General features: G+C 41.3%; 8 protein-coding genes across 8 annotated transcripts; 2 read left to right on the forward strand and 6 right to left on the reverse strand.

Annotated features, from left to right (window-relative positions):
* Positions 1–6699: 6699 nt before the first annotated feature.
* On the reverse strand, positions 6700–9019 carry EAF01_010492 (uncharacterized protein; the record flags this gene model as incomplete). Its single annotated transcript, XM_038918749.1, has 5 exons — positions 6700–7030; positions 7119–7951; positions 8080–8207; positions 8422–8515; positions 8807–9019. 5 exons carry the CDS (start codon positions 9017–9019, stop codon positions 6700–6702), a joined length of 1599 nt encoding a protein of 532 aa, XP_038765974.1.
* Positions 9020–11045: 2026 nt separating this feature from the next.
* EAF01_010493 (uncharacterized protein) lies at positions 11046–12781 on the reverse strand (the record flags this gene model as incomplete). The annotated part of the gene is made up of 3 exons (XM_038918750.1): positions 11046–11355; positions 11411–12013; positions 12075–12781. The coding sequence occupies 3 exons, from the start codon at positions 12779–12781 to the stop codon at positions 11046–11048; spliced, it is 1620 nt and encodes a 539-aa protein (XP_038765975.1).
* Positions 12782–13195: 414 nt separating this feature from the next.
* On the forward strand, positions 13196–13577 carry EAF01_010494 (uncharacterized protein; the record flags this gene model as incomplete). Its single annotated transcript, XM_038918751.1, has 2 exons — positions 13196–13326; positions 13370–13577. The coding sequence occupies 2 exons, from the start codon at positions 13196–13198 to the stop codon at positions 13575–13577; spliced, it is 339 nt and encodes a 112-aa protein (XP_038765976.1).
* Positions 13578–15898: 2321 nt separating this feature from the next.
* EAF01_010495 (uncharacterized protein) lies at positions 15899–16541 on the reverse strand (the record flags this gene model as incomplete). Its single annotated transcript, XM_038918752.1, has 2 exons — positions 15899–15921; positions 16091–16541. 2 exons carry the CDS (start codon positions 16539–16541, stop codon positions 15899–15901), a joined length of 474 nt encoding a protein of 157 aa, XP_038765977.1.
* A 751-nt stretch (positions 16542–17292) lies between these two features.
* On the reverse strand, positions 17293–17951 carry EAF01_010496 (uncharacterized protein; the record flags this gene model as incomplete). The annotated part of the gene is made up of 2 exons (XM_038918753.1): positions 17592–17951; positions 17293–17478 (listed from the first exon to the last, which is right to left on the reverse strand). Exons 1-2 carry the CDS (start codon positions 17619–17621, stop codon positions 17293–17295), a joined length of 216 nt encoding a protein of 71 aa, XP_038765978.1. The 5' UTR covers positions 17622–17951.
* An 808-nt stretch (positions 17952–18759) lies between these two features.
* EAF01_010497 (uncharacterized protein) lies at positions 18760–20989 on the forward strand (the record flags this gene model as incomplete). Its single annotated transcript, XM_038918754.1, has 3 exons — positions 18760–18883; positions 18942–19070; positions 19125–20989. The coding sequence occupies 3 exons, from the start codon at positions 18760–18762 to the stop codon at positions 20987–20989; spliced, it is 2118 nt and encodes a 705-aa protein (XP_038765979.1).
* Positions 20990–23391: 2402 nt separating this feature from the next.
* Positions 23392–25047, reverse strand: EAF01_010498 (uncharacterized protein; the record flags this gene model as incomplete). Its single annotated transcript, XM_038918755.1, has 3 exons — positions 23392–23933; positions 23985–24623; positions 24678–25047. The coding sequence occupies 3 exons, from the start codon at positions 25045–25047 to the stop codon at positions 23392–23394; spliced, it is 1551 nt and encodes a 516-aa protein (XP_038765980.1).
* Positions 25048–26771: 1724 nt separating this feature from the next.
* On the reverse strand, positions 26772–27401 carry EAF01_010499 (uncharacterized protein; the record flags this gene model as incomplete). Its single annotated transcript, XM_038918756.1, has 1 exon — positions 26772–27401. One exon carries the CDS (start codon positions 27399–27401, stop codon positions 26772–26774), a length of 630 nt encoding a protein of 209 aa, XP_038765981.1.
* Positions 27402–27523: the final 122 nt, after the last annotated feature.

Consider the following 27523-nt stretch of genomic DNA (forward strand, 5'->3'; position numbering starts at 1 on the left):
TCGTATAGCCCGTATCTTGTTTTGAAAGCGGTTTTCCATTCCTCGCCTTCCTTCATTCTGATCAAATGGTACCCGTTGCGCAGGTCCATCTTGGTGAATATGGTAGCTCCGCCTAATCGATCTCTTAATTCCGTAGCTAATGGAAGTGGATATCGATCCTTCTTGGTAAGCGTGTTGAGCTTTCTGTAGTCCACAACTAGTCTCTTAGTACCATCCTTCTTGGGTACCCACATAGTTGGACTTGCCACTTGGGACGTGGATTCCCTGATCCATCCCTTGGCCAAATTGTCATCGATATATTCCCTGAGCGTCTTCAGCTCATCGGCTGACATTGAATAAATTGGGGTGTGCACAGGCATCTTGCCTTCCTCCAATATTATCTCATGATCCCATGGCTTGTGTTCTGGCAAAGCCTCATGGATCCCTGGTTCCTTGAACACATGTTCGTATTTCTTGTACTGTTCTGGTATCATAGGCTCTTCTGCCTTGATTGCGATTTCCTGCCGTGTCGTTGGCTTCTGCATTTGTAGAGGAGGTGTACTGGCCTTCGCTCTTAATGGAGGACCCTGGACTGGGTGTCCTACGTCACCGAAGTTGTTCGCGTTCAACTCCCCTTGGCGCGTGTTACGTCTCGCGGACGCCTCTAGCGTGTCTCCTTGACCGCATTTGCACTGATCAAAGGTCACTGTCTCTTGGGACCAATCTATCCTAGGATTGTGTGCCTTCAACCATGGCATTCCTAGGATGATTTGTTGTTGGCCCAATGGCACAACATCAAGCTGTATAACCTCTGAATGTTGGTTTATGTTCATTTGTACTGGTCGTGTCTCCTGTGAAACGTTCCCGTCAGATCCTGCTAGTTGTCCGTCAACTAACTGCAATTGGTAGGGTTTTTGTTTCTTCTGGAGTGGAACTCCCAAGTACTTTGCAGCTTCTGGTGCAATAAAGTTTCCTGTAGCCCCTGAATCTATCATGGCTTGCTGTATTTGTCCGTTTATTTTGACCTTGCAGTATATCTGTCCTGCTTGTCCTGTAGCATTCAATTGCTGGGTAACTTGTTTTTTGTCTGTTTCGTTGGATTGTTGGTTTCTTGTCTTTCTTTTCTTGGGGAACCATCCGGTTGCTTCTTTATCTGATCGATGGATTCCGCAGAATTCATCATAGCAAGCAGTCCAGCTCATCATCGCGTGATCTGCTGGTATCTCTTCCTTAATACATTCTTCCGTTACCGATGGTGATGGGGTTCGGTAGTACTCCTGTTCCCACAAGTCTACTGCATTCATACCCTCTTGGTTTCGCGGTAACTCGTCCAATAATTTCCGGAATTCTTCACTGGTGAAGGTCTCAGTTTCTTCGGTCTTAGCTGGATGTTCCTGGGATACAAAGGTAGCGTTAAGTTGGCCTTTGCCGAACTTGGGTTTGAAGTTGCCTTTCTTTCCTCCTGTCTTCTTACTTCGGCAATCCGCTGCCCGGTGCCCTGCTTTTCCACATTCAAAGCATAAGTTGTTTTCTCGCCTTCGTCTTTTCTCTGGATCATCATTCCCGTTCCTGTGGTGCGTGGCGTCTAGTTCCATGGGGTCCCCGTAACTCTGTGTACTGTAACGTGGTCTACCCTCATTCTTGCGGTAGCGCCCTTGCCTATGATTTGTCTGAGGCTTGTATGATCGTTGGGTTTGTTTGTACCTATATAGGCGGTCATCGTCATCGATGGAGCTTTTGATTAGTCCGTTCAAGTCATCGTCCTCCCCTTCCCTATCAAGTTCCAAACGTACTTCTGGTTTGAGTCCTTTACGGTAATGACTCATGATGGCGACCTTGTCCCATTTAGTTGTCCCCGCATATCTTCGGAACTCCGTAGCATACTTCAATGCCGATCCTGTCTGTTTGAGGTTGAAGATCTTCTCTTCCGCTACCTCTAACTCATTGGAGTTTCCGAAGATCCTACGGATTTCTGTCTTGAATCCTTCGAAACTGTCGAAGATGGTTCTTGTGGGTTGCATGCGTTCCCTGTCGTCATGCTCGAAATAGTCGCGCAGGTATGGCTGAATCCATTTGCCTGCCTCGCCTCTGAGGTATGACACGGCCCAAATACTCTTAGATTCCTTTTCGGTGAACTTGTCTTGGTTGAATCTAAAATAGATTTCGAGTTGTAATAGGAAGGTGTCGAGTTCCTGTTGACTTCCTTGGTACTTGTCTGGTAAGGCAATCTTGAGTGTTTCGTTGATGGTGATCTCCTTGGGAGCATCAGTCATTTCGACATCGTCGAAGTTGCTTGCTGGGGCCTGTTGGCTTCTGGAAGAACTGTTGGCTGCCATACTGGCGGTTGGTATTGAATCGGTACTTGAAGCAGAAAGGGTGCTCAAAGTGTTACGGGAGCTGCCTCTAGGGTCACGTGGAAGTGTCTAGAGATCTCTCAAGGTGGTTTAAACTAGATTTTAAATAGGAATTCAATAAGGTTGTAACTATTACAATTCTTGTAACTATAGTAATGAAACTAATGATTGTTCTTGAATATGAAGCTTTATATTCTAATGAAACTCATTTGTTATATAGACCTTCGTCATCTAAAGCCCCTGGGATCCGTATGCTCCTGGAGCCCGTAGCTCCCCAAGGCTCCCTTATGTGACACGCGAATGTGTCATGTGATGTCTGTCGTAACAACTACCCTCATTTACGTACTTTATGCGTATGTAGGGTAAAGTGTGATATGTAATGTCACGTTGTTGGTCATGTGTTCCGACAGTTCTACTCGATATAGATTTTCTAAAACTAATTATATTTACTAACACATCCTTTACTAATAATAAAGATTTGTTCTCTCAAATTAAATATATTATTGTTTTAATGAATAAGTATAATAAAGCTAATATTATTCAATAATTATTTATTAAGTGTAAGAGAGTTATTAAAAGCATATTAGTATTAAAACTTTACATTATGATTTTAGGCTTTGATATTAATACAGCAATTAAAGGTATAATCAACAAAATCTTCTCAAATTACAAAATCCTATTAATTATATACATCAATTTTAAATTATTTTACAACTATTTTACAAAACTCTGAATTATCAATAAAAAGAGATTAATAATTGATATAATAATAATCTAAAAGATATATAAAAAATGAAAGATTATAAAGATTAAATGAATTAATGAAGATTTTAATCCTATAAATGTAATAATTAAATTCAAGTTGTATCAAACTTTAAAAGATTTGATTAATAATAATATTATAAAGATTAAGGTTATAAAATAGATTAAAAGAAATTAAAAGGATGGATGGTTATATAGGCAAAAGAGATATTAGCTAGAAGAATATGATTTAACAATTTTAGAAAATTGTTAGTATTGAAACAGGGATTATATAATTATATTAGTATTAATACTAACATTTTCCAACACTACAGTAATATGTTTTATAACCCTAGCTTTTAAAACCTTAAGTAATATAACAACAGTGTGAATTATAGTATTATATTGACTTCACCATCCCCATGGTGATACCAACACTTACAAACTACCCAATTGTTGATTCAGGACTAAAGATGGGGGTCGCTAGTAAATCAGCTAATCTTTATTCACTAAAAATATTTGATTTCAATCATCAATACGCAGATACATGCACCTGCTCTGTAGACCTCAGTCTATTCTAATTCGTATCACGACTCCATTAATTCACTCATCAACCTCTTTCAACCCTGACACTTCAATGATTCACGACCCTCTCACACACATACAAAATCTTCTTCCGCTCCCCACTTCCCATAACTAACTAGCGCTTCTACCCACACCCTTTCACGTATATACTTCCATGATTACAATTCCATATCAGAGAAATCAAATTTACAACAATAGATCTATGGGAAACCGTGATGGTGCGAGGTATGCATGTCAAATAACAAGTAGTATCTTTCGAGATACTGACATCATATCCACGAATTGAAGAGAAAGATGAAGTTCAGGAATCATATGATATGAATATCATACTCACGATTGATAGTAAAAGCGGATGTTGACAGTAAATAGGGGCGGGCTATTGTCATTTTTTCACAGAAAGAAGTGTGTCGAAAGAGAGTTATTCGGTATTTTAAAGATAGTACATGAAGCACAATAATATCCTCATACACCCAGTATTCTCACGAAATCCAGTTCCTCATCAATAGCATTTGACTCTAGCTATCATTACTACATCTCAACGTCTATCGTAGAAAAAAAAATCTCTTCCTAGCTTCGCTTCCCGTCGTTATGATGATCAAATTCTAAACTAAACATAGATGAAGTTTAAGTACATCCCCGATCTCCTTTCCCACAGGTCTAAGATCTCTAAGTCACTGCATTTTAACCCCTCTATCAACACTATCTCATATCCTTGTTCCCGATCCGGGTGTATCGTTTATCATGTTCGCTTAAGTCACTCTCCTCATCCACTCGTCAAGACCCACTATAGTAATCTCACATTTTAAGCGATATAATCGATTCCCTGCACCCCTATATTCTCTCTCTTCATTAAATTTTTCAATCATAAACATTAATACTACGGAGTTCACGCGTAAGGAGTGACTTCTCGCATTGGCGAGGTATTAAGGTAGATGAGAGGTGTTTCTGTGTATAAAGACTCTAGATCGTGAAGTTGCAGAGATGAAATGGAAGTAGATATAGAGGGTCGTAAAGGAAAATGTGACAATAACGGCAACAACAATGAAATAAAAAAATCTTATTACTATCCCCCATTTTCATGCGAAATCTCTGACTTTGATATCGAAGCTTCTTGCTCAACATATCTCAACCCTCAATCTCCCTACAGAATACATAGTTCTATTCACACCGAGTCATTCTTTCTCACACTTCACACTTCACACTTCACACTTCACACTCCCAACATCTTCACAAGCACCGAAAAAATCCCTTGGCATAAATGTGAGCACTCATTCAGCTCTCCTTGAAAAGAAAGAAAAAAGGAAAACAACTTATGGGCTTTTAGAACCCCGCTTCTCTAGAATAACTTCATACAGTAGAGTGAATACTCAAACTATTATGGAGAGTATTCACCGATTTACTGTGCACAGCCATCCAGATACCCCTCTTTTCTCCCTGAGCATCCTCCTTGTTTTTGCTATTCAATTCATCAAGTCTTCCATCTTCTATTTGCCTCGTTGACCCCTTGCAGATTCATTGCCTTCCCCACCATATCACCTTCCTCCCTTACTATGTATATCTCTCTTCCTTCTTCCCTCCCCTTCGCTTCCATCAGCTCTCTGAATTCATTTTGGAAGTATAAGCAATAGTAGTTTATTTTATCTCTCTTCTCTCCGCTCCAATAATTCACGAATTCGCAAACTGAGTAATATAATCCTTTTCATCCCCTCACCTCCTCATCTCATTACTTTCAATCTCATCAAAACCTCTCTCCGATCGCAAGATCATCACCATTGTTACAAGAAACAACAACAAAAAACCTCCCAGACAATAACCAAAATCTCAAATGAAAACCCCAATTTACACCACTAAAGACCATCTATCATCAATCCTCAACCCCATAATCTCCCCCCTCAAAAATAACCATCTCAATTCCCCTCAAAACTAGATACTATTTCCCCCTTTCACACGTGACAACAGTCTTATATCATTCCACTCCACCAGTATCCTAACGTGGGCATACTTGTCCGTATTTGTGTTTTCTTTAGATAGGAAATATTCCCGAGCGAGGTGGGGGTTTCTATACACCCTCCCCTCTATTTTTTCCTGTCAACTTTCCACCAAGCCCCAAAATTTGTATATCGATAGCTGGCTCCTCATTCACTTTTCACTCTCAATAATGCACTTTATCTTGCCATTTCCTTCCCTCCCTTGATTCACTCTTCTCGACTAGCTCCATGTACTCACCTCTCTTTTACTTTCCCAATGCCTTTATTCAATCTTCTCCATTCGCTCATATCCACTCTCTCCTCCTTTCTTACCCCCCTTTACTCCTCACCCCTTACCCTTCACTTTACACATCTGATATCTCACCTCTCATATTTCACCTCTCTACATCCCTTCCCAATCCCCCACTACCAAATCATTTCCCTCTCATGGGGATAGAAAGCTCAATTATAAAATCAGAGGAGATCAGAAGATATCAAAGAACAGGTACAAAAAGAGGCATAGAAACAAGCACAGAAATCATTACAATAGAGTCATCACAATATAATGCTCAAACCTCAAACCTCACCTCTCTACAATTCTTTGCACTCTCATTCCACACCATCACGTCTCTATCTCCATATGATCTCCATACTACTTTAACATTACAAATGCAAGTTCGTCTCCATCTACATCTATAACCTCAAACCAGATATCATTGTTTTGAGAATTGGAAAGGGCTGGATTGAAAAGCTATCTAGTCGCTATATATGGCTACTTAGCTATTTAGCTATGAAAGTGTGAAAATTTGATAATCTTGACAATACTGAATATAATCTCGATATACATAGCAGAGTACAGACTCTAGCTAGATAATACAAACCTAGTTCAAATCCTCTTCCTTTACACTTGATCCATGCTTTGAGTACCCGCGAATACATACAGATGAGCAGATAGCAATAGCACTAACACCGCCTTTGACAAATGACCTCCACCGACATAGCCATCCCAACACGATCATTATCTTGATCATCATTCTCCTTCCTTCCTTCCCTGCCCATCCCAACCCCATTCCTCAACTCCTAACCCCCAAAACACACAATCTCCCTCCAACTCTCTCTTCACCACCATCTCCCACCCACCCAAAACACAAACTAACTCTCATCCCCATCATCCTCCACTCCAGCATCTTCATCTCATCAATCCCCATCTGACAAAGTTCCTCTGTCCCCCTCCCCAATAATTCCTTCCACGCCTTCTCACTCCAGACTAATTTCCCTCCATCAATCATTCCCGTTTCGTCAATTAATGTCGTTATGATTTTCGAATTCATGATGAGTTGTAGAGATTTCGAGCAGTGCGGACATGCGAGGCTGGTGGTGGGGGAGTAGAGTTGGATACCGCAGCTGTGTTTGGTGGTTGTTAGTGCACCTTTACTCAAATTCAGGGTAGATGGAAAAGACAAGACCGAAAAGAAAAGAATAGAAAACAAACCATTCCCCACAAAACAACATATTCCTCCTCCAAATCCTCACCAAGCTCAACTCCACCAACACAACACTAATCCAGCCCGTGAAACTCTCTCCTTCACCTCCTCTAACCCACTCCTCCACATCTCTCAACCCAAATAGTGCCGTTCTAGGACCATAAATTGCTTCCTCAACATCTTCCTCTCCCCAAACTTCACTTGGAAATTCTACTCCTATACTCTCTTTCTTCATTAATCCATTTGCCCATTTTCTCAACCAATTCGCATCTGCAAATTCCGGTTCCACATCTACCATTGTATTTCTGCCCCAACTTATTGTTCCCTTACCTCCATAATCAAGCTTATGCATTGGATTTGAAACTAGTAAGATGGTTTTTCCTGGTATCCATTCTTTAACACTCTCGATTAAATCCGACCAACATTTCATTTTCGTTTCGCCGGTATGATCAAAGAGGATTACTTCGATAAGATCAAATTCCCCTCCATCTTTCTTGACAATCTTCTTCTTGGCTCCGATACTTTTAACACAAACAAGTAATTTCACATCCAGAACCCCATCATGTCCTCCATTCAAATAAGCTTCCAATGTCATGAGCCCAGGTAATGGTTCGCCTTTGATGTAACCGAGAGGAATGCGACAAACATCTGCAGCGCCGGGATGAGTATGAATCATTAAATGATCACTAGTATTGCGACCAGGGAATAAGTTTGCGCAAACGAGAATACCAGCTGTAGATGCACCATCGGCTTTCGAAGTATCGGATATGAAGGCTGTCCAGATAGAAAGAAGTTGGCCTATTTTGAGGGGGTAAGATTGGTTTGCGAAGTAAAGTTTTACCTGTTCAGGAAGTTTAGTGTCAGTTTAAATCAATATTTCTGGCAACGTTTGAATGAAAGAACATGTATTGCAGTGGCGATGAAGTTGAGTGACAAGCATGACAGCGAACCAAATCAAGAACCACTCACAGAAACAACACCACATTCTCCCCTAACACCAACATAATGCCATCCTCTAGCTCTCGGTTGTTTGGCACTTTTACCAATGATTGTCGCGAAACTAACCACTCTACCTATGAACGTAATTGCTTTTGGTCCTGAAACATTCATGAGTTAATCATTCCCCGCAGAATGGGCACAATATCCCACTAGTTCCCTGCCCGCCAGGCCTTAAGTTCTGCAGAGTAATCCAATACTTTTCATGCAAGAAAGAACACCTTGCAGGAAGACTTCAAATGAACAGATCTTCAAAATATGATCCGTATACTTAAAACACCCAAGGACACAAGCAGAAATTGGAAAAATACATACCAGGAACCAATTCTCCCACAGCCATACTCTCATACTCTCTACTCGGATCCCACTTTTTAGCCAAAGGATCCATCGCCTCATTTAATTCTTCTTCCTGTTATCACATCCTATATGTCAGCCACTGAGCTCGGATCGATACTATTTCTCCATGGACTCCAACTTCGCCCTTATTCATCTCCTCTCAAATTCGCTATTCTCATCATCTTCCCTCAATCGTATACACTAAGTATACCTCAATTGCACAAACACAAACCTCAAGACATATTATAAAATGCAAACCATCAAAACTGGAAAAGGAAAAGCCCTCGAATACGAAGGGAGAGTCAAGATCAAAACAAACAACACAAAACACAAAAAAATCACCCAATCTCTTGTATGCACTCACCGTAAATCCATCTCCCAATTCATCCTTCCCTTCTTTCCCATCCTTCCCACCAACCTCAACTCCACCACCATCCCTATCAAACCCATCACCCATCCCATTTGTATTCCCAGCCCCCTCGCTCTGTTCTCTCACCACACCCAAATCAGGCGTTCCGTGATCCCCCTTGACCTCCTTCCGAAAGAAACTCTGAATCGAAGGATATTGTGACGGCATGTTGTATTCCTATTATTTCTCCCAATCAGTCTTGATTTCTAAACTCTCTCGCGCAGCGCCTTCGATTGAGAATTCGAAATAAGATATCACGCTCAATTACTTCTCCATAGAACAATCTTGACTCAGGCACAAGAGGTACTTTAGAAGATCGAAAGTGTGTGAAAAGAATACACAAGTCGGGAAATCAACGGGAAATCAACAACCATCTACCCCTAAATTCTCAACCACAAGCGCAATAAACAGACCAGCAGAGGGTATGAAGTATCAATAAAGTATAAATTCAGTACCAGTGCGCCGAAAACATAGCATCAAACAAATTCACACAACACAACTCAACACCCCTCAACTCACCTCACAATCGAACACAAGAATCAAACTCCCCCACAAGATTTTGAAGTATCCGATCCCGAAAAAAGGCTGGCGAAGAATGTATAAAGAAGAAGAAGAAGAAGAAGAAAAGCATTCCTCCGACCTCGACTCTAAAAAGAAAGAGATTCCCTCACAACCATCCCTTACACAAAGTTCCAAACCAACAATTAGAAACTTGATAAATTATGATAAAGAGAAGGATGTGGTAAAGTCAGAGCTCTCAACAAATAATCGGAGATAAACAGGTACTCAGCCCGTCGAGGTCGCGAAGAATCTGGTTCCTAGAAGAATGATCAATCTACCGAGCAGAAAATGTGTAACTGAAATGTAATAAAGATGAAGAGGGAGAGAATCCAGATTCCGGAATACTATCGTCTTCATAAGAAATTCCTATGTGAAAAACAATCAGCAGGCCATCACAAAGAATACCACATCATATAGTAAACATGGACATGAAAAACAAAGAAGAGAAGAACAATAACCCAGTCCAACTCAGAGTCCGAAATCCAGAAGAGAACACCCAAGAGATCCCTTCCTCCCCCCTTCCCTTCCTCCCTCCACATCGCAATCCCAATCCGAAAGCTCCAACAAACGCTCTTTCTCAAATCAAAAAATCCCTCCAAATCGATATCCCCTCTCCTGTCTACCTAGCTACCTACTCACCTAGATATTATCTACCCATACCTATACACAAGAATCAAGACTATCTAGTACTTACTTACTCCCTACTTACACAAAGACAATAGTTAGCCTAATATCATATCTGAATACCACTCCAAATCCATCCCATCAAAACTACCAAAAACACCCCTCCCCCGAAAAAAATCATAAACAAAATCCAAAATCTAGAAAATCCAGAAAATCCAGCAAGCCTAAAGACATTCCCCTCTCAAATTCTCCCCCTCCTCAAGATCCCTCTCTGCCTCTCCCCTCAAATTCCCTTCCTGCCTCTCTCCTCAAATTCTCCCCTCAAAACACCAAAACACCAAAACAATGAACAAAGTAAATACCTCAATCCCTAAATCCCTAAAGAAGCCCTCTCTATCAAGTCATTGGTCATTGGCAATACCAGAGTCACATACATTCACGAATGAAGATTTCAGACCATCCACTCCCCGGTCGCGGTACACTCTAATACCTTCTCCGCGTTGAAGACGAAGAGGAATTTGCTTGGATCACAATTTGATCAATGAGAGTTGATAAGTGCGAAATCGATGGGGATGGAGTAAATGTTCCTTTCCAAGACAAATGAGATGATGATTCGGAAAATTCGGAAAATTTATTATCAAAGGTGAAGATATTCATTGGGATGTAAAACAAGTGTTCAGGCAATTCGCGCTAATCTAATCACCGTTTTTTCTCACTCCTTCCCCAACTAATAAATTCCCGGCAACGAACACCAAAATGTATCAGTTAGGACCACCAACCAAAAAAAAACAAAAAACATCGGGGATTTTCACACAATCCAGAAAAAGACCAATTTTTGAAGGTTTAATATACTTCAATTTTCTATAGAATTATTCTAGGTAATGAATGAATGCATGGTACTTTAGGTATCACCATGAGGTAAACAAGAATAGTAAGCGACTCAAGAATCCATCAAAATCCTACCACCATGAAATTCGAACAATCCACAATCCCTGACCAAAGACACAACCTAATAAAGCTTGTGTTCCAAGGTCATGTCATTCTCTGGTTCAAGACCAACGCAAGCTCGGAAAATGTTAATCAAAGCACCACGTTGCTTAGCAAGCGCATTAACAACTGGAGCGCCAGGTGGAGTCAAAGGTGCCTTGAGCATATAACTGAGAATGCTAAGAACACTGTGGAAGTTCTTGTAATCCTTGGTGGTAGCACCATCAGTAGAATGAGCCTTCCATTGAACACGAGTCATCATCTCTGCAAGGACAACAAGATCAATGATCAATGGTGAAGCAAGAAGAGAATCCTCGCAAACATTGAAAAGACTATTTATAATTAGCAAAGTGTACAACATAAACATGGATCACTGAAAAAACTTACGAAATGGTTTGATGACCTCCCATGAAAATCTCAGCATAGTACTCATCAAGAGCACGCTTGTTATCACCGACAGCTGGCATGTACTTGATGACAACACAATGATCAGGATGTTCACCTTCCTTGTAGAGAACATTGTTGGCGGCGACCATATCATCGACAACATTGGACTTGGAAATCTCCTTGGAGCGGAATTGCTTTTGAGAACTGAGATTTTTTCCATCATTGTTACCAAGATGATTGTAACTGGAGATAGCAGTAAGCTTGATACCAGCACTGATCAAGAAGTCGACAAGAGCAGACTTCATTTTGGTTTGACCAGATTTGAAATCATCACCACCAATGAAGGAGTTGTGCTTCTCCGCAAGCTCAATACAACCAGGAACAAATGTGTTTTGTGGAGAACCGTTGATGAAAGGTGCGTTTTCGAGGATGCAAGCGACAGCGAAGATAGTGGAAGGAGCAACTTCTTCGTGTCCGTTCTCGATAGCTTTCAAGAGATTATCGGCAGTGTCATTGACACCATCAATGAGCTCAGCAAAACGTTCAGTGTTGGCAGTCCAGAGAACAATGACCTTATCGAGTTCGTTCTTGGCCTTGAATTCACTGTGAAAAGAGCGTTAGTGAATTGTAATGAAATGAAGGGTAAAACATGGTGATCGCTTACCGGATATCCTGACGAATCTTTTCAACATGCTCATTGCAAGCCTTGCTACCTGGGATAAGGTTGTCGGCACGATCTTCTTGATTGGCAGCAATGAAATCTGGGTAGTAAAGACCAGGAAGTGGAACCATTTCAGACATTTCCTTCTTGATTTGTTGCTTCAAGGTAGGTTCAAGAACACCAGCACGATCCATGGCATCAGACAAGTTGAAGCCGCTGATATCCCAACCACCAATGACCAAATCGTTGGGGTGAACCATGGGCAACGCTTTGTGGAAAGGAATGTTGACATCATCACCAGTCTTTGCGTTAGTACCAAGTTTCATGGTTGAACCCATGACAACAGAGCCATAGTAGTTGTGCTCACGGGTACCCTCACGAGTAGCCCATGAAAGACCACGACGATTAGCAATGATACCGGCAGTGACAGTTGTACCATTGTTTCCACCCCAACCAACAAGCATCATACCTGTCTTGGGGATCTTACGTTCAACCTTGAAGTCATAGACAGTTTCTTTGGGAGTAGCAACAAAGTTACCATTGGCAGACTGAGTGACAGCGGTAGTACGATAATTGTACTTTGAGCGGATCTCGTCATCAGTGTAGATAACGTTTGGAGAGCTAACGGTGAACAAGTCTTGGTTAGAGGATTGGGAGGATGCACCATCCATAGTGCTGGTGTTGCTGGAGCCGTTTGCGTGAGGAGCCATCTTGATTGATTTGAAAACTCGAAAAGTTCTTAAAAGTGCTTGACAGTTCTTGATTTACAGTAAAGATAATTGAGAGCGTCTGAGTGATGTAGATGTGTAGGTAAAGCAAGAATTGCAATTGTATGAATGTTTTCGAGTTTTGATGGGTACAGATGTATAGACAAAAAGTGATGCAAATGTTGTGTGTGGAAGAAGAAGAGTCCTGTTGATTGCAAGACTATTTATCTAACAAACGGCGAGTCCGATGCTCCTGCTGGAGAAGAGCAACGGGCACCAGCAAAAGGATGGTGCGATCTGTGAATGACTTGTTAGTATGCCACATTGTAACGAAGTTCCTCCCTCAATAGGAGGTTGTGAGAGATTGAAGTGCATATTAGGAAGGAAGTATGAGATGAATGACGAGGAGATGGTAAGATGGGTGACGACCGCAATGTAAACAATGAAACTTATGGAAGGGAGCAACCGCAGAATCAATACAATGTGAATGCACAGGATGTTCCTTCCTCCATTATCCCAGAAAATGTGAAGCCATTGACAAGGAGAAGGTAGGATACACCCGCAATCGAATGTAAACAGTGCAAACCATAGAAGGCAGCAAGTGGCAGATATTGACAACCAAATAAACTTCAATGCATCAAGTGCGACTGAGGGTATAGATGCACAAGACAGTCCTTCTTGCTCCCTCGCCCATCTCAATCCACGGCAGAAAGAGCTTGTTCCATCCCACAAGACTATCAAGATAAAATTCAATACGTACGAGTTAAGAAGATTAGAAAACGTCTTGACGACGGGGTGATCACACTCGTAAGTGCGATCTGTAGAATTGACTGAAGTTGAGTGTTGAAAGGGGTTTGCTTTGGCAGTTGATTTTAATAGACGGTCGAGTTTGAATCGAAGTGTATGGTTATTGAGTGGAAGTTTGAAAGTCGTGGGGGAGTCTCAGCATTTTAAATTCGTTGTGGTGACATCCGTTGTCCGAATTCCGTATCTCCCCCCCCCCCCGCTATAATCTAAGGTACCGTCTGATAATAGTGGGTGAGCTTTGCTGGCTCGAATATGGGTTGTTGATTGGATGAGATAGGGTGCATGCACCCCGTTGCATGTGTATCGATAACGATCAACAAAAGAAAATATCAATTTCTCCATGATTTTGCTGTGAATCTGTCTTGCGCAGATCTGGAGCATCTACCGAGTAGTTGTGGAGAAATAGGGAGAATATCGTTGATTTTATGTATCAGACTGAGTCTGGTATGGTATTGTGAAGAAAAGTGCCAAGATGGCAATGATCACAGTAGAGAAGACGGCATGATCACAATAGAGAAGACGGCATGCTTCACAAACTCACTGGAACAAGAGATTATCCCCAAGACCGCAAGGTGGCTATCAACTTGGCTTGCGAATTTGATTACAGGATAGATTGTTAATTCCATATTACACCATTCAGGTTCAATCCTCACCAACCATGATGTTTATCCTATTCGTCAATCTTGAATGTCGAGATATTCCTATACATACCTAGTAGTGATCCCTCACTCTTCTCATCTCATTGATTCGATACCTTACCATCAATTTATCCGATCAATTTAGTATCAAAGAAGCCATCACGGAACAATATTCCCTTGGTCCCATCCATATCTTTCCTTCTCAACGTTTCGTCCCTGGAGACTACGGAATCTCGCACCGCGGCTGTGCCCATTAGTATAGAAATCATATATATTATCAAGAGAATAGCACTATTGAATTGAAGCAAAGTAGCGGTCAGAACACTACATGCAGATATATTTCCATCCATGGGCATTTCAACAGTTTTCATTACTCATTGCGTCGAGGAAATCACAACACGTGTATTTTTGAATTGTCGACAAGGAAAGGAGGTGTGATGAGATGCACAAGCGACATGGTGAGAACATTTGGTTGGCCTTGTATGTTCAAGAGCCCGGATTGAGTATCCAAAGTGGAAATTGATGTTGGTGATGGAATGGAAATGGAAATGGAATGGGTGAATAGGCATTCATTTACTTACAACTGTTGTGTCTTTCTACCACTGTGTTGTATGTTTCAGTAAGTTTGGAGAGAGACTGTGGGACAATATACCGACACTTGCGGCGTGGGAGAGAATGTCTATCGGTAGGTAGAAGAAAGGCGTGGAAGAGTACATTCAAAGTCTACTCTACCAGGTAATAAATTCTTGCGGAGATCGATTGAACGGGAGAAGAGAATGAAGGTGCCCCATCAATAGAACTGATCACTCACGAAGAGGCCAACTCCAGATCCATCACGGTCGAAGGTGATCCCGTTGTAATCTTCGTCGATAATACACATACCTAGAACTACGAAGTACACATGCTTGCGATACTACCTATTGACGGGCAGAGACTCAAAGGGGACCATCCACATCCCATCATCAACCAGCTGAATGGAAGAAAAGAGACAGCACGATAGATCTTCATATCCCCCATCTTTGAAGGCAAAAGATCCCAAATTCCCGCTGAGAAATTTCCTGAATAGAAGGGGATCAACTTCATATAAATTGAGCCGCGCTATTTCAGGAAATGTAAGGTGGAGATCAGGGGCTAGTAAGCCGCCGACGCTGGACAGATTAACGGGAAGGAAGAATCAGTGACGAACTGTGAAGAGTAGCCGTTGTTTGACTGAGAATATTGAAGCTATCGAAAGGGAAAAAAATTCTAAATTGTCTGTCTGTGTTGGATTCATTACCGAATTATGAAGAATCTAGAAGAATTACGAGTCGATTCTTTGATTGCTTGTAAGTGCAATGTCTAAGGATAACACATAATTGCAATGCACGGCATTAGTATAGTTACTTTTCTTCTTGAAATCAAAAAGAATAATTAATAATAATACCTATCCAACTACAATCAAATCTCGATTCTCTCCTCGAGTATCTCTATTTATACTACCTCTACCTATGTACTTTACACATTACAGATCATGCCTCTCTATAATAACGCCCTATCACACCATCAGGGTCTGGCGGTCCAATCTTAGGTTCACGGCGGCAGGGACTGCAAATGGTCAAGTTTGATGAATGATATTATTCTCCATAGGAGAATTTATGGAGCCTTAAATTCAAATAAATCGATTCATTAAATACTTTCATACTCCTTCATGACTAGGGACTAGATTTTGGATATTAGATGTTAGATACTGGATATTGGATACTAGATGTTAGATACTGAATATTAGATGTTAGATACTGGCTATTAGATGCTAGATATTGGATATTAGATACTAGATACTGGATATTACATACTACATGTTAGATACTAGACACGATATACTAGATACTAGGCAAATGATCTCTTCCATCATCGAAAGCGTTAGTATTCGCGGACAAAGTACCAAAGATATTCACGACCATCAATTGGGCACACAAAGTCGAATGGAAGGGATGGAATGTTTTGGATAGATACTCATTCTCCATGTCTTTGACATCATTATGGATTTCGCATGAGAAGCGCGCGACATCTGAAACCACGTTTTTCTTAATTTTGGTTCTGCAATTGCGTAGCCACCTAGGTTTCCCGAGGTCTATCATGCATGCAGGTATGGAGGCAAAAAGTATAATAAACTGTAAACTTATGTAACGGGACTCGTAAATCAGAAGGCCATCGGTTGATTTGTTTCGTTTCCATCGTCGTTGGTGTGGTGGATCCTTTTGGGTGACTTCGTACATCGTACCGTACTCCTCCGATAAAGGTTTGCCTGGTGGTCTAGGATCTTTGCGTGTCCCTGACATCTCGCGTCGTCCGATGAACCTTGAGTTTATATCCATCCCTGGGTGTTGTGGACGGGACCGACTGAAGAGATTGCACTAGGACCTTTCCATGGCCCCTGAGATTTGGAGGGATGGTGATAAGGCCCAATGAGGGTGGAAGTGCCAAAAGTGGCTCTGGATATTGCGATGAGTGAGATGAAGGAGATGAAATTGTATCGAGTGGATTCGGTGGACAAGGTACGGACGGACCAAATCGGGAGGGAGATGAAGGTTCATGAATCTGGGATGGAGAATTAATTGGTGGAAAGGTAAATGTTAGAGTTATTAGATGATTGAGAGAGGGGCATGGGAGGGTATTGTGGGTAGGATAGTTGTAGGATAAGTTGTAGGATAAGTTGTAGGATAGTTGTAGGATAGTTGTAGGATAAGTTGTATGATAGTTGTGTAGGATAGTTGTAGGATACCTAGTGGTCATGTGATGTGAGGATGTATTCTTGGAGTGTCTACTTTGTAATTATTCATCATCTAGGAGTAGGTAGATATTCATGAATGCTCCTGTGAAGTTGGAGCCCAATGAATATATACAGTAAAAGGAGGTAGGTCGAGAGATGTCAGATAGATATTAGATATTGAACATATTCCCATCTTGTAATCATCCATCGATACACATAAGTTACATGAAGAAGGTAAGAAGATACATAATATAGTACTCGAGTACTAGATTCCCAATACATACCGGCACTACTCAGTTCATCTACCACCCACCATACATTTATCCCTCGTAGCTTTGACCTCTCGAGTCATTTCTTTCCATGGCATCTTCCATTGTTTCCAATTCTTCCAACCCATCCAACCCTTCCAACCCTTCCAACCCTTCCAACCCTTCCAACCCTTCCAACCCTTCCAACCCTTCCAACCCTTCCAATTCTTCCAATTCTTCCATACCCTCATCCGAATACTATGTGCCGATGGAAATCTCTTCTCCTCAATCCCCAATCGTCCATCAATGCATTACTCGAGACATCTACTCACAATAATAAGCATTCCATTCACGATCAAGAAAAAACTTACCAGTGAAACCCAAGATCTCATCTCCATCATCAAGTCGCACTACTCACACCATCATCATTCCATCGCCAATTCATCCATTGATTGGGTAAGAATGAAATCAAATAATATTTATCCGCAACAATAGATAATTAAACATGACCCAATCACGGCCGGGGAAGGTTTATGCTCTGGGACTTGTATGTTACAATAACCTCCATCTCGACGCCAGCACGGTTCACCATCGAGGACTGGTCACCATGTTTCTTGTACCTGAATCCATTTTCATCCCATTTTGGATTCTGGATGTGACTTGGACCAGGGGGGGGGGGGGAGAGGAGGGAGGACGGAAAGATATTCCCAGTGTGAAAGCTTGCGCAGGTCCATGATATGATGAGAGAGATAGGTACCTGGTTAGCAATTCCTCAAAGAAGATCGTCTCTTTTCTTCTCTTCTCTTCTCCACACCGCACTATACTAGGACGTGGGAGTTTCATCTAACTATCAAACATTCGTTCGTCCGGACCTTTTCCACGTTTTGTTTTGGTTTTTTTTATCTTCACTACTGACCTATACACATATACACACACATACACACATACACACATATACACATACATACACGTACACACACATACACACTCACACTCACACTCACAGTCAGTCCTTACAGCAATACTCGAGTAGCAAGCACAACATTCATTCATATCCTTCAATCGCATTCCCATCCAATCTTTTACATAGGAATTCTATCCATACATACCATACCCATTCACCAGATACCATATCTTTGTCTTCGTTCTTCAATCGCATTGACACTTTCCTAATATTCATTCTTCAATATCTCTCACAAGAATTGGCTTCCTAATCAAGACTCTTTACATTTACTGCCATCAGATCCAATTGACCTTGGAAGATCATCTCTAGAAGATTTAATATAACATATTGGATTCAGTCACGAAACAATTGAATATTCCTAATATCGCCACTCTCCATAGATTTCCTTCCTTCACTTCAGAAATCACCACGTCTCTCATCCTCTCTCTATCCCGAGCGTTTTACCGCCTCCACTTAATTGTCGACGAAGGAAGAAGAGACCAACATCAATTCACATAACCGCTGCATGATCAATATTTAAGAATCAATTGAAGGAATTGAGAGGTTGGCATAAGTAAGAAATTATCTTGCTCACTATGGCAGAACTCATGAGATTGTCGACTTTTCTACCAACGATAAAATGTTCGAGTTGCGCGAGGGATATTCAAATTGCTATGATGGGGGAGCATATTTGCTCGGGCCCTCCTTCTGCTGGAGAGCGTAAGTTTTTAGGTTCATGATATATATGGCCTATCAATACTAATAATTGTTCTTCTAGCTACACCACCACTTGATTTAAATAATACCTTCGACAGGATGCCTTATAATCAGCAACCATATGCCAATGGATCGAATCTTTTGAAACCAGGAAGAACAATGCCTCCAAGGGTCGATACATCTGCTGCCAGTATGTTAAGAGCTATTGATCCATTGAAATTTATACTAATTATAACATCAATAGATCGTCCATTCTTCCAACAAGATCAATTGACCCCAGCGAGTAGTGCATCTCCCTCTCGAAGTGCTTCACCATTGACGCCACATGATCGTCTTCGATTACCATTCGGAAAGTCTTCGCGCGCTAACGAATCTTCATCCATACAAAGACCAATTTCCCCTGCTCTTTTATCGTCGAATCTAGACTCTGCTTTCCCTCGTTTTCCTACACCAAAAGTAACGGGATCACCTCGACTTAAGAGTGCACATGGCGCTCACTCGCCGAGAATCGAACAGACGGATCCAATGATGTTTACATCCACAAATCAAAAAGTCTACATGAATCCAAATGTAGCTGGAAGTGTTGCATCTTTACAAAAAGTCGTTACAAATGCCCCAGGACCATTTGCGACGGACTCAAGGAAGGTTTCTGGTCATGAAGAGCAGCCAATGTATCATAGAAAACCTACTGTGGGACGTCCAGATGACATAATTTCGCCACCTTTGACTGCCGAGCCTGAACAAATCGATCGAACACTCTCGACAAGCTCGGGTCATTCTAGAACCTCGACAAATAGCTCGTCGAATAATTTCCCAATGCCACCGCGCAATAAAGGATATGGTATTTTATCACCTGAAGTGAGAGAAGATTCTCAGGAACCCGGACGTCAAGAGGCTATAAGATCACAAACATTTCCTCGACGAAAGGAAAGTCTAGATTTTCATGCTTCACGTAGAAATCAATCCATATCAAGTCATAGGTCACGAGAGTCGAATGACAGAGGACGAAAGACATCAATCTCTGGTCCTGATACGTCACGAGCATTGCCACCGCGAGGTGCAAGTCTCATCAGAGGAAGATCAGGACATCAAGCTGGAGATCTTCTACCATTACCCAATATTAACTTGGAAGCAGAATTTGGTGCTAATAATCCATACCATTCTGCATCTAATTCTCAATCATCCACTCATTCATATACTTCTTCCACTTCTGCAGGAAGTAAAAGTAGCTCACGGTCAAGCCCTCCATCCACGATGGAAAGCGATTACCACAGGAGACAGCAATCAAATCCTCGAATGTCTGATCTTATGTCTGAAATTACTTCGTCAATGGCAAATATTTCACCACATGAAATGTACCCCAGACCAAGCGATTTAGCACCAGTAAAAGAACAAGAACCCTACTCGCCTCTGAGTCCCGCCTTTCAATCGCCAGATTACGCCCCCAATCCTGTCTCTCGCCTATCGCCCCAACCTCGTATTCCCCCACCCGCGCCTCTCAAGCCCCGCAATCGTGACCCCTCACCTGCGCCACTAAATCCTCGATTACGAGATCTTTCACCAGCTCCTATGAACGGTTTCCAAAGATCTCACACAGCTCCACTCCTTGATCAAAGCAAACCTTTGCCTGCTCCTCGCCGCCCCGCCACTTCAAAAGGTAATTGCAAATCTTGCACGCTTCCCATAAAAGGCAAATCCGTATCTTCAGCAGATGGGCGTCTAACTGGTCGCTACCATAAACTATGTTTCGTGTGCACAACTTGTCGAGCTCCATTCCTTACCTCGGAGTTCTACGTTCATAATGATGCGCCGTATTGTGAACATCATTATCATCAATTGAATAACTCGATGTGCACTGGTTGTGATAGGGGTATTGAGGGACAGTATTTGGAAAGCGAGAAGAAGGAGAAGTTTCATCCAAGCTGTTTGAATTGTGCGGATTGTAAGAGGAATTTGAGACATGATTATTTTGAGATGGGTGGGAAGATTTATTGTGAGCGAGATGCTTTCAGGAGATCACAGGAATCACGCAAAGGTGGATTGGGTGCTGGATTGGGTGCGGAAACGACAAGGATGGAAAGGAGAACTACGAGATTAATGATGATGTAGTGGCTCTGGGATATGCAGAGAGGGGATTTGAGGCGCTTAATACTTTGAGGATTGTTCTGTTTTATACCATATAGTCTGGAATAGACTTGCGTTGCTTTTTTCTGCTGTTTAAAGGCATGGCGAGCGTTGCATTATACCTTTTTTTTTTCTTTTTTTTTTCGATTGGTCTGAAGACCTTTGATTTCGATTTCGGCTTTGGCTTGGGCTTCGACTTCGATTTCGACGTCTATTTACTTATATACCCTTACTTATTTTTATTCTCAGCGCGAACAAAATAATGCGTTAATTTTTATACCCTACTTGGGATATTTGTTTGGAATTTCAATTTGTACATTTTTCGAAAAAGGGAGTTCTGAGTTTTTAGCTAGGAAAAGTGGGAGTTGTGGTATGTATAGGGGAAGGGGGATGGGGATGGGCGAAAAGAGGTGAAATAATGTTTATGTGTGATTGTGAATTGGGGTTGGAGGAGTTGTGTGGATTGGCGGGCAAAGGGAGGGGAGGGAGATTGCGGATGGGTGGATGGAGTGTATATGGATTTGGAGAGGATAAGTTGAGATTGGATGAAGGGATGTTGTGAGAATGGATAAAATGAATTGAATTAGGATGGCATGAGTTGAGAAGAGATAAAATTATGTATTATAGATATAGGTAGGATATGATTCTAGAGAGTGTATTTGTATATATCCCTATGTATGTATGTATATATGTATGTATAGATGGAGAGATACCACGGCTGGGGATGAGGGGGAGAGGGAGAAAAATTGAGAACCAGAAGACGATCAAATCAAATCAAATTATATGTATCATGTTCCACTGTCTTGTATTGTATTATACTATATCGTGTGGTGATGTATCATTATGTTTATATACATATATATCTACACTCACATGGATTTTACACTTACATCTATATATACATACATATATACACACATACATATATACACACATACATATATATATATAATATATAATAAACCTTTCACACTCACTCTACACGCTATACTCTCCTCCACTCTACCCATCCATCCACCCACTAATTAGGAAGTAGAAGTAGAAGTAGAAGTAGAAGTAGAAGCAGAAGCAGAAGCAGAAGCAGAAGCAGAAGCAGAAGCAGAAGCAGAAGCAGAAGCAGAAGCAGAAGCAGAAGCAGAAGCAGAAGCAGAAGCAGAAGCAGAAGCAGAAGCAGAGAGGGAAAAGAAGATAGAAGAAAAACAGTAATCTTAAAAATGAAGGGGAAAGTATAATATAAATATATTGAATAGGTATGTAGAAAGAGCAAGAGAAATAGAAATAGAAATTTATTATATAGTAAACCAATTAATTGAATAGAAAGTTAAGCTAAGCTAAGTTGAGCTAAGTTTGTAGGTTAATTGATATAAGAAATTGATAGAATAGAATGGAATTTATAAGGAGAGAAGGGAAGGGAAGAGGATAGGAGAGGAGAGAGGAACAACTTTTTTAATTTGTATAGAAAAACATCATTTTTGTAGGAATTTTGTTACAAAATTTATGCGATGTAGCAAGTAAGTTCGATAACTCTTACTCGAGTAAGAAATGAGGGGGGAAAAATGAAAAAATGAAAAAATGAATATAAACATCATATAAAGAAAAGAGAATAAAACATAATAAACTCTATAGACAGAGAAAAGATAACAGCTTAGAAGAAGAAGTAGTAGATGATGAAAGAAGAAATGCTAGTAATAGTAAATATAAGATGGAAAACATATACTGGTGCACCAGGAGATCATAGACTTACATCACATCACATCCCATTCATATCATCATCATTCAAAAGGACACGAACGCATAGTAAAGTAAAGTATATGAATGATACGCTGAATTATATTCATTCATTTCGAATAAATTCAACTACCGTGTAACTAACTAACAAACTACCTACCAACGAACAAACAGCTCAAAGACCGCATCACAATCCCATTCAAGTATTTCATCTTCACGAAATCTTAGGAAAGTCCTTAGTCAACCCATCAACATCTCTGCACCTTTTACATTTCCTTTAATTCACTTCATAAAAGAAGGAGAAGAAAAGGAAAGAAAGATGATCTCAAAAAAGAGAGCGAGTTGTGATATCGTGAGTGTTTGCCGTCAAGCAGAGGAAAAAACAGCACTGCCATATTTGATGCACAGCTTGAAATCGCTGGCTCCATTCCCATTCCCAATGTGAAACCAGAATACATTATTACAAGAATTTCATCAAACAAGTTTCCCTTACCCATGTCCATCCATCCATCCATCCATGGAAATGTAGATGCTATCGAGTAAAAGAAATCGGGTATACCCATTCCGTTACGCCAATTTCCATGAGAAAGGTTTATACCGTAAAAAATCCTTCTTCCTAACGCCAATTTATCGTAAATGTGTATTTGAAAAGAGGAGATTTAAGATGATCCACCATCGCCATTAAGAATGCGTGCCATCTCTTCACGTTCAGCAATCCACGGAGCACATGCAATCTTCTCAGCCTCAGGGATATCGCCTGTAGCACCACCTTCACCATCAGACCACTCGCTAGGATCTTCAATGAGTCCAGGACAAGCCATACGCTTCCAATAACGACGTTCACCTTTATACTGATGAACTTGGGTTGTAAGCTCAGTGATGATCTTGTGCTCGGAAGCATAACGACGAAGTTGATTAATGTAGTCATTGGCCTTTGCAGCATGAGCTTGCATATCCGCAATATGGCATCGAAGTTCGAGGTTCTCTTTGCGTTCTTGAGCAAGTTGATCGCGGTAACTCTTGTGCCAAGCAAGAGTATCCTTCTCATGTTGAAACTTGTAATTGTGGGCCTTCTCCTTGATATCTTCAAGGATACCAGCAGCATGAAGAACCAACTTCCAATTCTCGTCAGCATCAGCCTTGGATGATTCGACTTCTCTACGCAATTGCACGTTCTCGATTTCAAGATTCTCCGAGCCAGCTAATAAATTGTTAAGCATGCTTCTTCTTTAAAGCAGGGGCAGTAACTTACCATTCAATTCCTCAGTAACAATATCAAGAAGCTCGTCGTTGCTCAAATTCTTGTCTTTGGCTCGTTGGCGAACATTACCGATCTTCTCAAGAATGCTATCGGTAATCTTCTGATTGGCGGCCAAAAGACGGCTCAATTCTTCAACCATAACCATAATGTAGTTGAGATCAGATTGATGTCCGGCGGGAGTTGGAAAGCCAATCATGTTAGCCATTCCGGCCATGTTCATTTGACCGTTCATACCGTTTGTATGAGCCATGCCTTGACCCGGTGATGGTGGTGCTTGTCTAGAGTTAGATGGTTGGCCGGATTGATTTGGATCACCGAAACCCTGATAATTCATCTTACGATCCTTACGTGTTTTGGGTGCTTGTGGTGGGGGAACGTATGTCGCAGAGGTGAGTAGAGGAAGATTGTAGGTAGAAGAAGTGAGTGGAATTTGATGGTGGAAAGGCTCTTGTACAATGGGTCTGTAGTCAAGCTCTGGAAAGGCTCGAAGGTCTTCAGTAGACGGGAGTGAAGAGACAGAAGACGATCGAGAGTGGTGAATAACCGATCCACGACGACGGGCTCTTAAATCAGCAGTAAGAGGGTGCTCAACAACTGGAAGTGGCTGGCGAACTGATGGCAGACGGGGAGCTTGAGAGATAATCAGCAAACACTCAAGGCGCAATTGTTTCGATCTGAACTTACATGGTCGCGCGCTCTGAACTCCACGATAACTGAATTCCTCACTTTCAGGTTCTGCTGCAATTGCTTCTCCGTAAATTCCAAGATCGATGCCAGATTCTTGAAGCTCTCGATCGTGTCGAATGACCTCTGCGCGAAGGCGTTCGAGCTCTGCGTTGATAAGGCTTGAATCGGATGTATTTGAATTGATTGAATCACGGCGCGATGTTGGAATCAAATCCTCTAATTGAGGACGCTCAGTTGATGAAGTAAGTGTATCTGATCTCGATCTTGTTCTGCCTGGTGCATTGGTTGTGGGAAGGGGAGCAGTAGTTGTTTCGAGAGTAGGAAATGGGGTTGGAGGGGATAAGCTTCTGTCAATAGAGCTATCCATGATGGAAATCAGAGGGCCCGAGCGGTGACCCAACCGACAATGGCAGAATTTTAATTAATAAGAGTTGAAAAAAACAGTAGCCTGAGGCGAACACTATTCGAATAAGGATCAACAACCAAAATCAGTTGAAGAAAAGCCAATATTGTTGATATTGTTGTTGTTAACTGTTTTTGAGGATAAATTAAGTTCAAGATTGTTGTGGGAGAAACTGAACTACGCTAGCCACTTTTGCAAATGGATTGAAGTTGTCCTGAGGCCATTAAAGCCTGACTGTTAGGGCTCACCTTCACATGGACTAACAAGTGAGGTCTGGATTGTGTGAAGGTTCAAGTATGAATCATACATTGGGGAGTTATCGTCTGCCTTGTGTTTTTCTGTAATCCTATTAGTATCTGATTTGATCCCATGAATGTTGGAGTAGTTCTCTCTACCTTCTGATAAGGGTTTGAAATCCTAGAACTGTTATATAAATGTCGACGAAGAATAGCACAGCTTCTGTCTTGTTTCATCACTTGACAGTGGCAAGTGTACAAAACAATACTTTGTAAATACAATGCCAAAATTGGGTTGAGACGGTTTGATAATACATATCTAGGTCAAATTTATGGTATCTCAAAGATCTTTCCAGCTTCAAGGGTTGTGTGTGGTTCTTCAGGAAAGAGCCAAAGACTTCATAGTTCTCACCTAGTTTTATATGTTCATATGTATCAATTTGAATGGCTTTGTTCCTTTTATTGTATCTCAGTCTTTATTATAATGTTTCTGTTGCATTGGAAGTGTAGTTGATTGTCATATGTTGTTGAAGCAATTCTTATGTTATCAGAGTAGTGGTTTAGTTAACTTTTCTAAGTGATGATCAGTCTGATAGTCAACACCTAGCATAATCACTTCATCAATACACCAAGTATTGGTTCTTATCTTGTCCTTCTACGATTTCTACATTGTATCATGTAGTCGTATTGAGGCTAAATATCTGAATGTGAATTCATACATTGTTGAAAGTATATTATCATATTCTCTAGTAGTTTGTCAAAACGACCGTCTTTGTATTAAAAGATGAAAAAATGAGACATGAAACTCTCATCTACTCCGAATGGATCTTGGATGAAAAGAGTTCAAGGTTATGCAGTATATATTTGATCCTCATAATTAGCTCTCTATGTGGACCGAAGATTGGAATGGGTCTTGAACGAGTGACAGGGGAATCATGGAGATTGCTTTTTAACATATCAATGTGTTTTAAACTATCGTATCTTCCCCAAATACATGAGTCCATATCGATAGATTTAGCGTATAAGCTTCATGTTCAAGCTGAATCCTGTTGCCCTGCTCGGCACCTTTCCTATTATCCAGTTGATGCCTATGAATTGAAACATGACAGTTATCCTTGGGCAACACAACCGTAGCTGTTGACCTAAAAGGAACACTTAATTTCATCTCAATCCAAGTACCTATCTTACTCCATCTTAATTCTAACGTCCCATAAGGACTCTCAAACTCTCCTTCCACAGTACCAATCTCGCTATGATAGGAGCCACAGTGAAGGTTCTCCACCTCTTCTCCCCAACTTTCAATCCTAAGACATAGACATAAAACCACTCCAAAATATTTCTCAACATGTCATGGCATTCACTCCTACATTCATCCTGCCAAAAATCAAGTAAAGTAGTGCCTCCTCTACTTAAAAAGCGCATGTAACTAGGATGTTCCTTCTGTCTCGTCATTTACAGCAATAGATCGGATCGTCTCAGATCCCCAAGCGTGTTAAAGAGGTACCTTAGACCGATTTCTCCAGAGCGCAGTTTACCATCCGAGACGTCGGAGAAAAAAGATGTTTGAATGGTAGAGATTTGCGCCTCGGGAACTATGTTGAACTGGAGAGCGAAAGCTTGGCACACAGCGTCGCAATCGTGATTGGGGTAGTCGTCCCGAGATGTATAGTAAGCGTGAGGACGAGATGGATCGTCCGTTACCAACAAGTGTTTATTATACACGTCATATATTCTCTTCGCTTCTTTCTCCCAACTCTTTTTCTCGTCGTCCAAGTTCAAGTGAGAAGCAAATCGCGACATGCAGAGTAGACATTCGTGATAAATAGCTGTTTCAATGTTTGCTTGTGCATTTCCATGCGCGATTCCTCGACCCCAATCTCCAAGGCCATGTTCGATAAGTCCACCAAAGCGCTCTTTGCCTTTCATATAGGCCATGTATCGTTCGCCTGCTCGGTACATCTTGGCAATGGATTTTGTGGTTCCATAATAGCGTTGGAGAATGTCGGGGATGAGGATTAGTGCGCAGCCCTGTTTGATTGTATCGTGTAAGGGACCACACATATATCTCATTCCAAGTGCCATGGTAGGGATGAGACCTAATCACTCTTAGGCATCCAAAATATCGTCTTGTATCTTTGTGTAGAGAGATTCCATGTTCCCCATGTATGGTGTAGCTGGTGCTAAAAGATGAGTGACTTCCAGCC

Source organism: Botrytis porri, assembly GCF_014898465.1.
Source record: "Botrytis porri strain MUCL 3234 chromosome Unknown BPOR_016, whole genome shotgun sequence".
Classification (NCBI taxonomy): Eukaryota; Fungi; Ascomycota; class Leotiomycetes; order Helotiales; family Sclerotiniaceae; genus Botrytis; species Botrytis porri.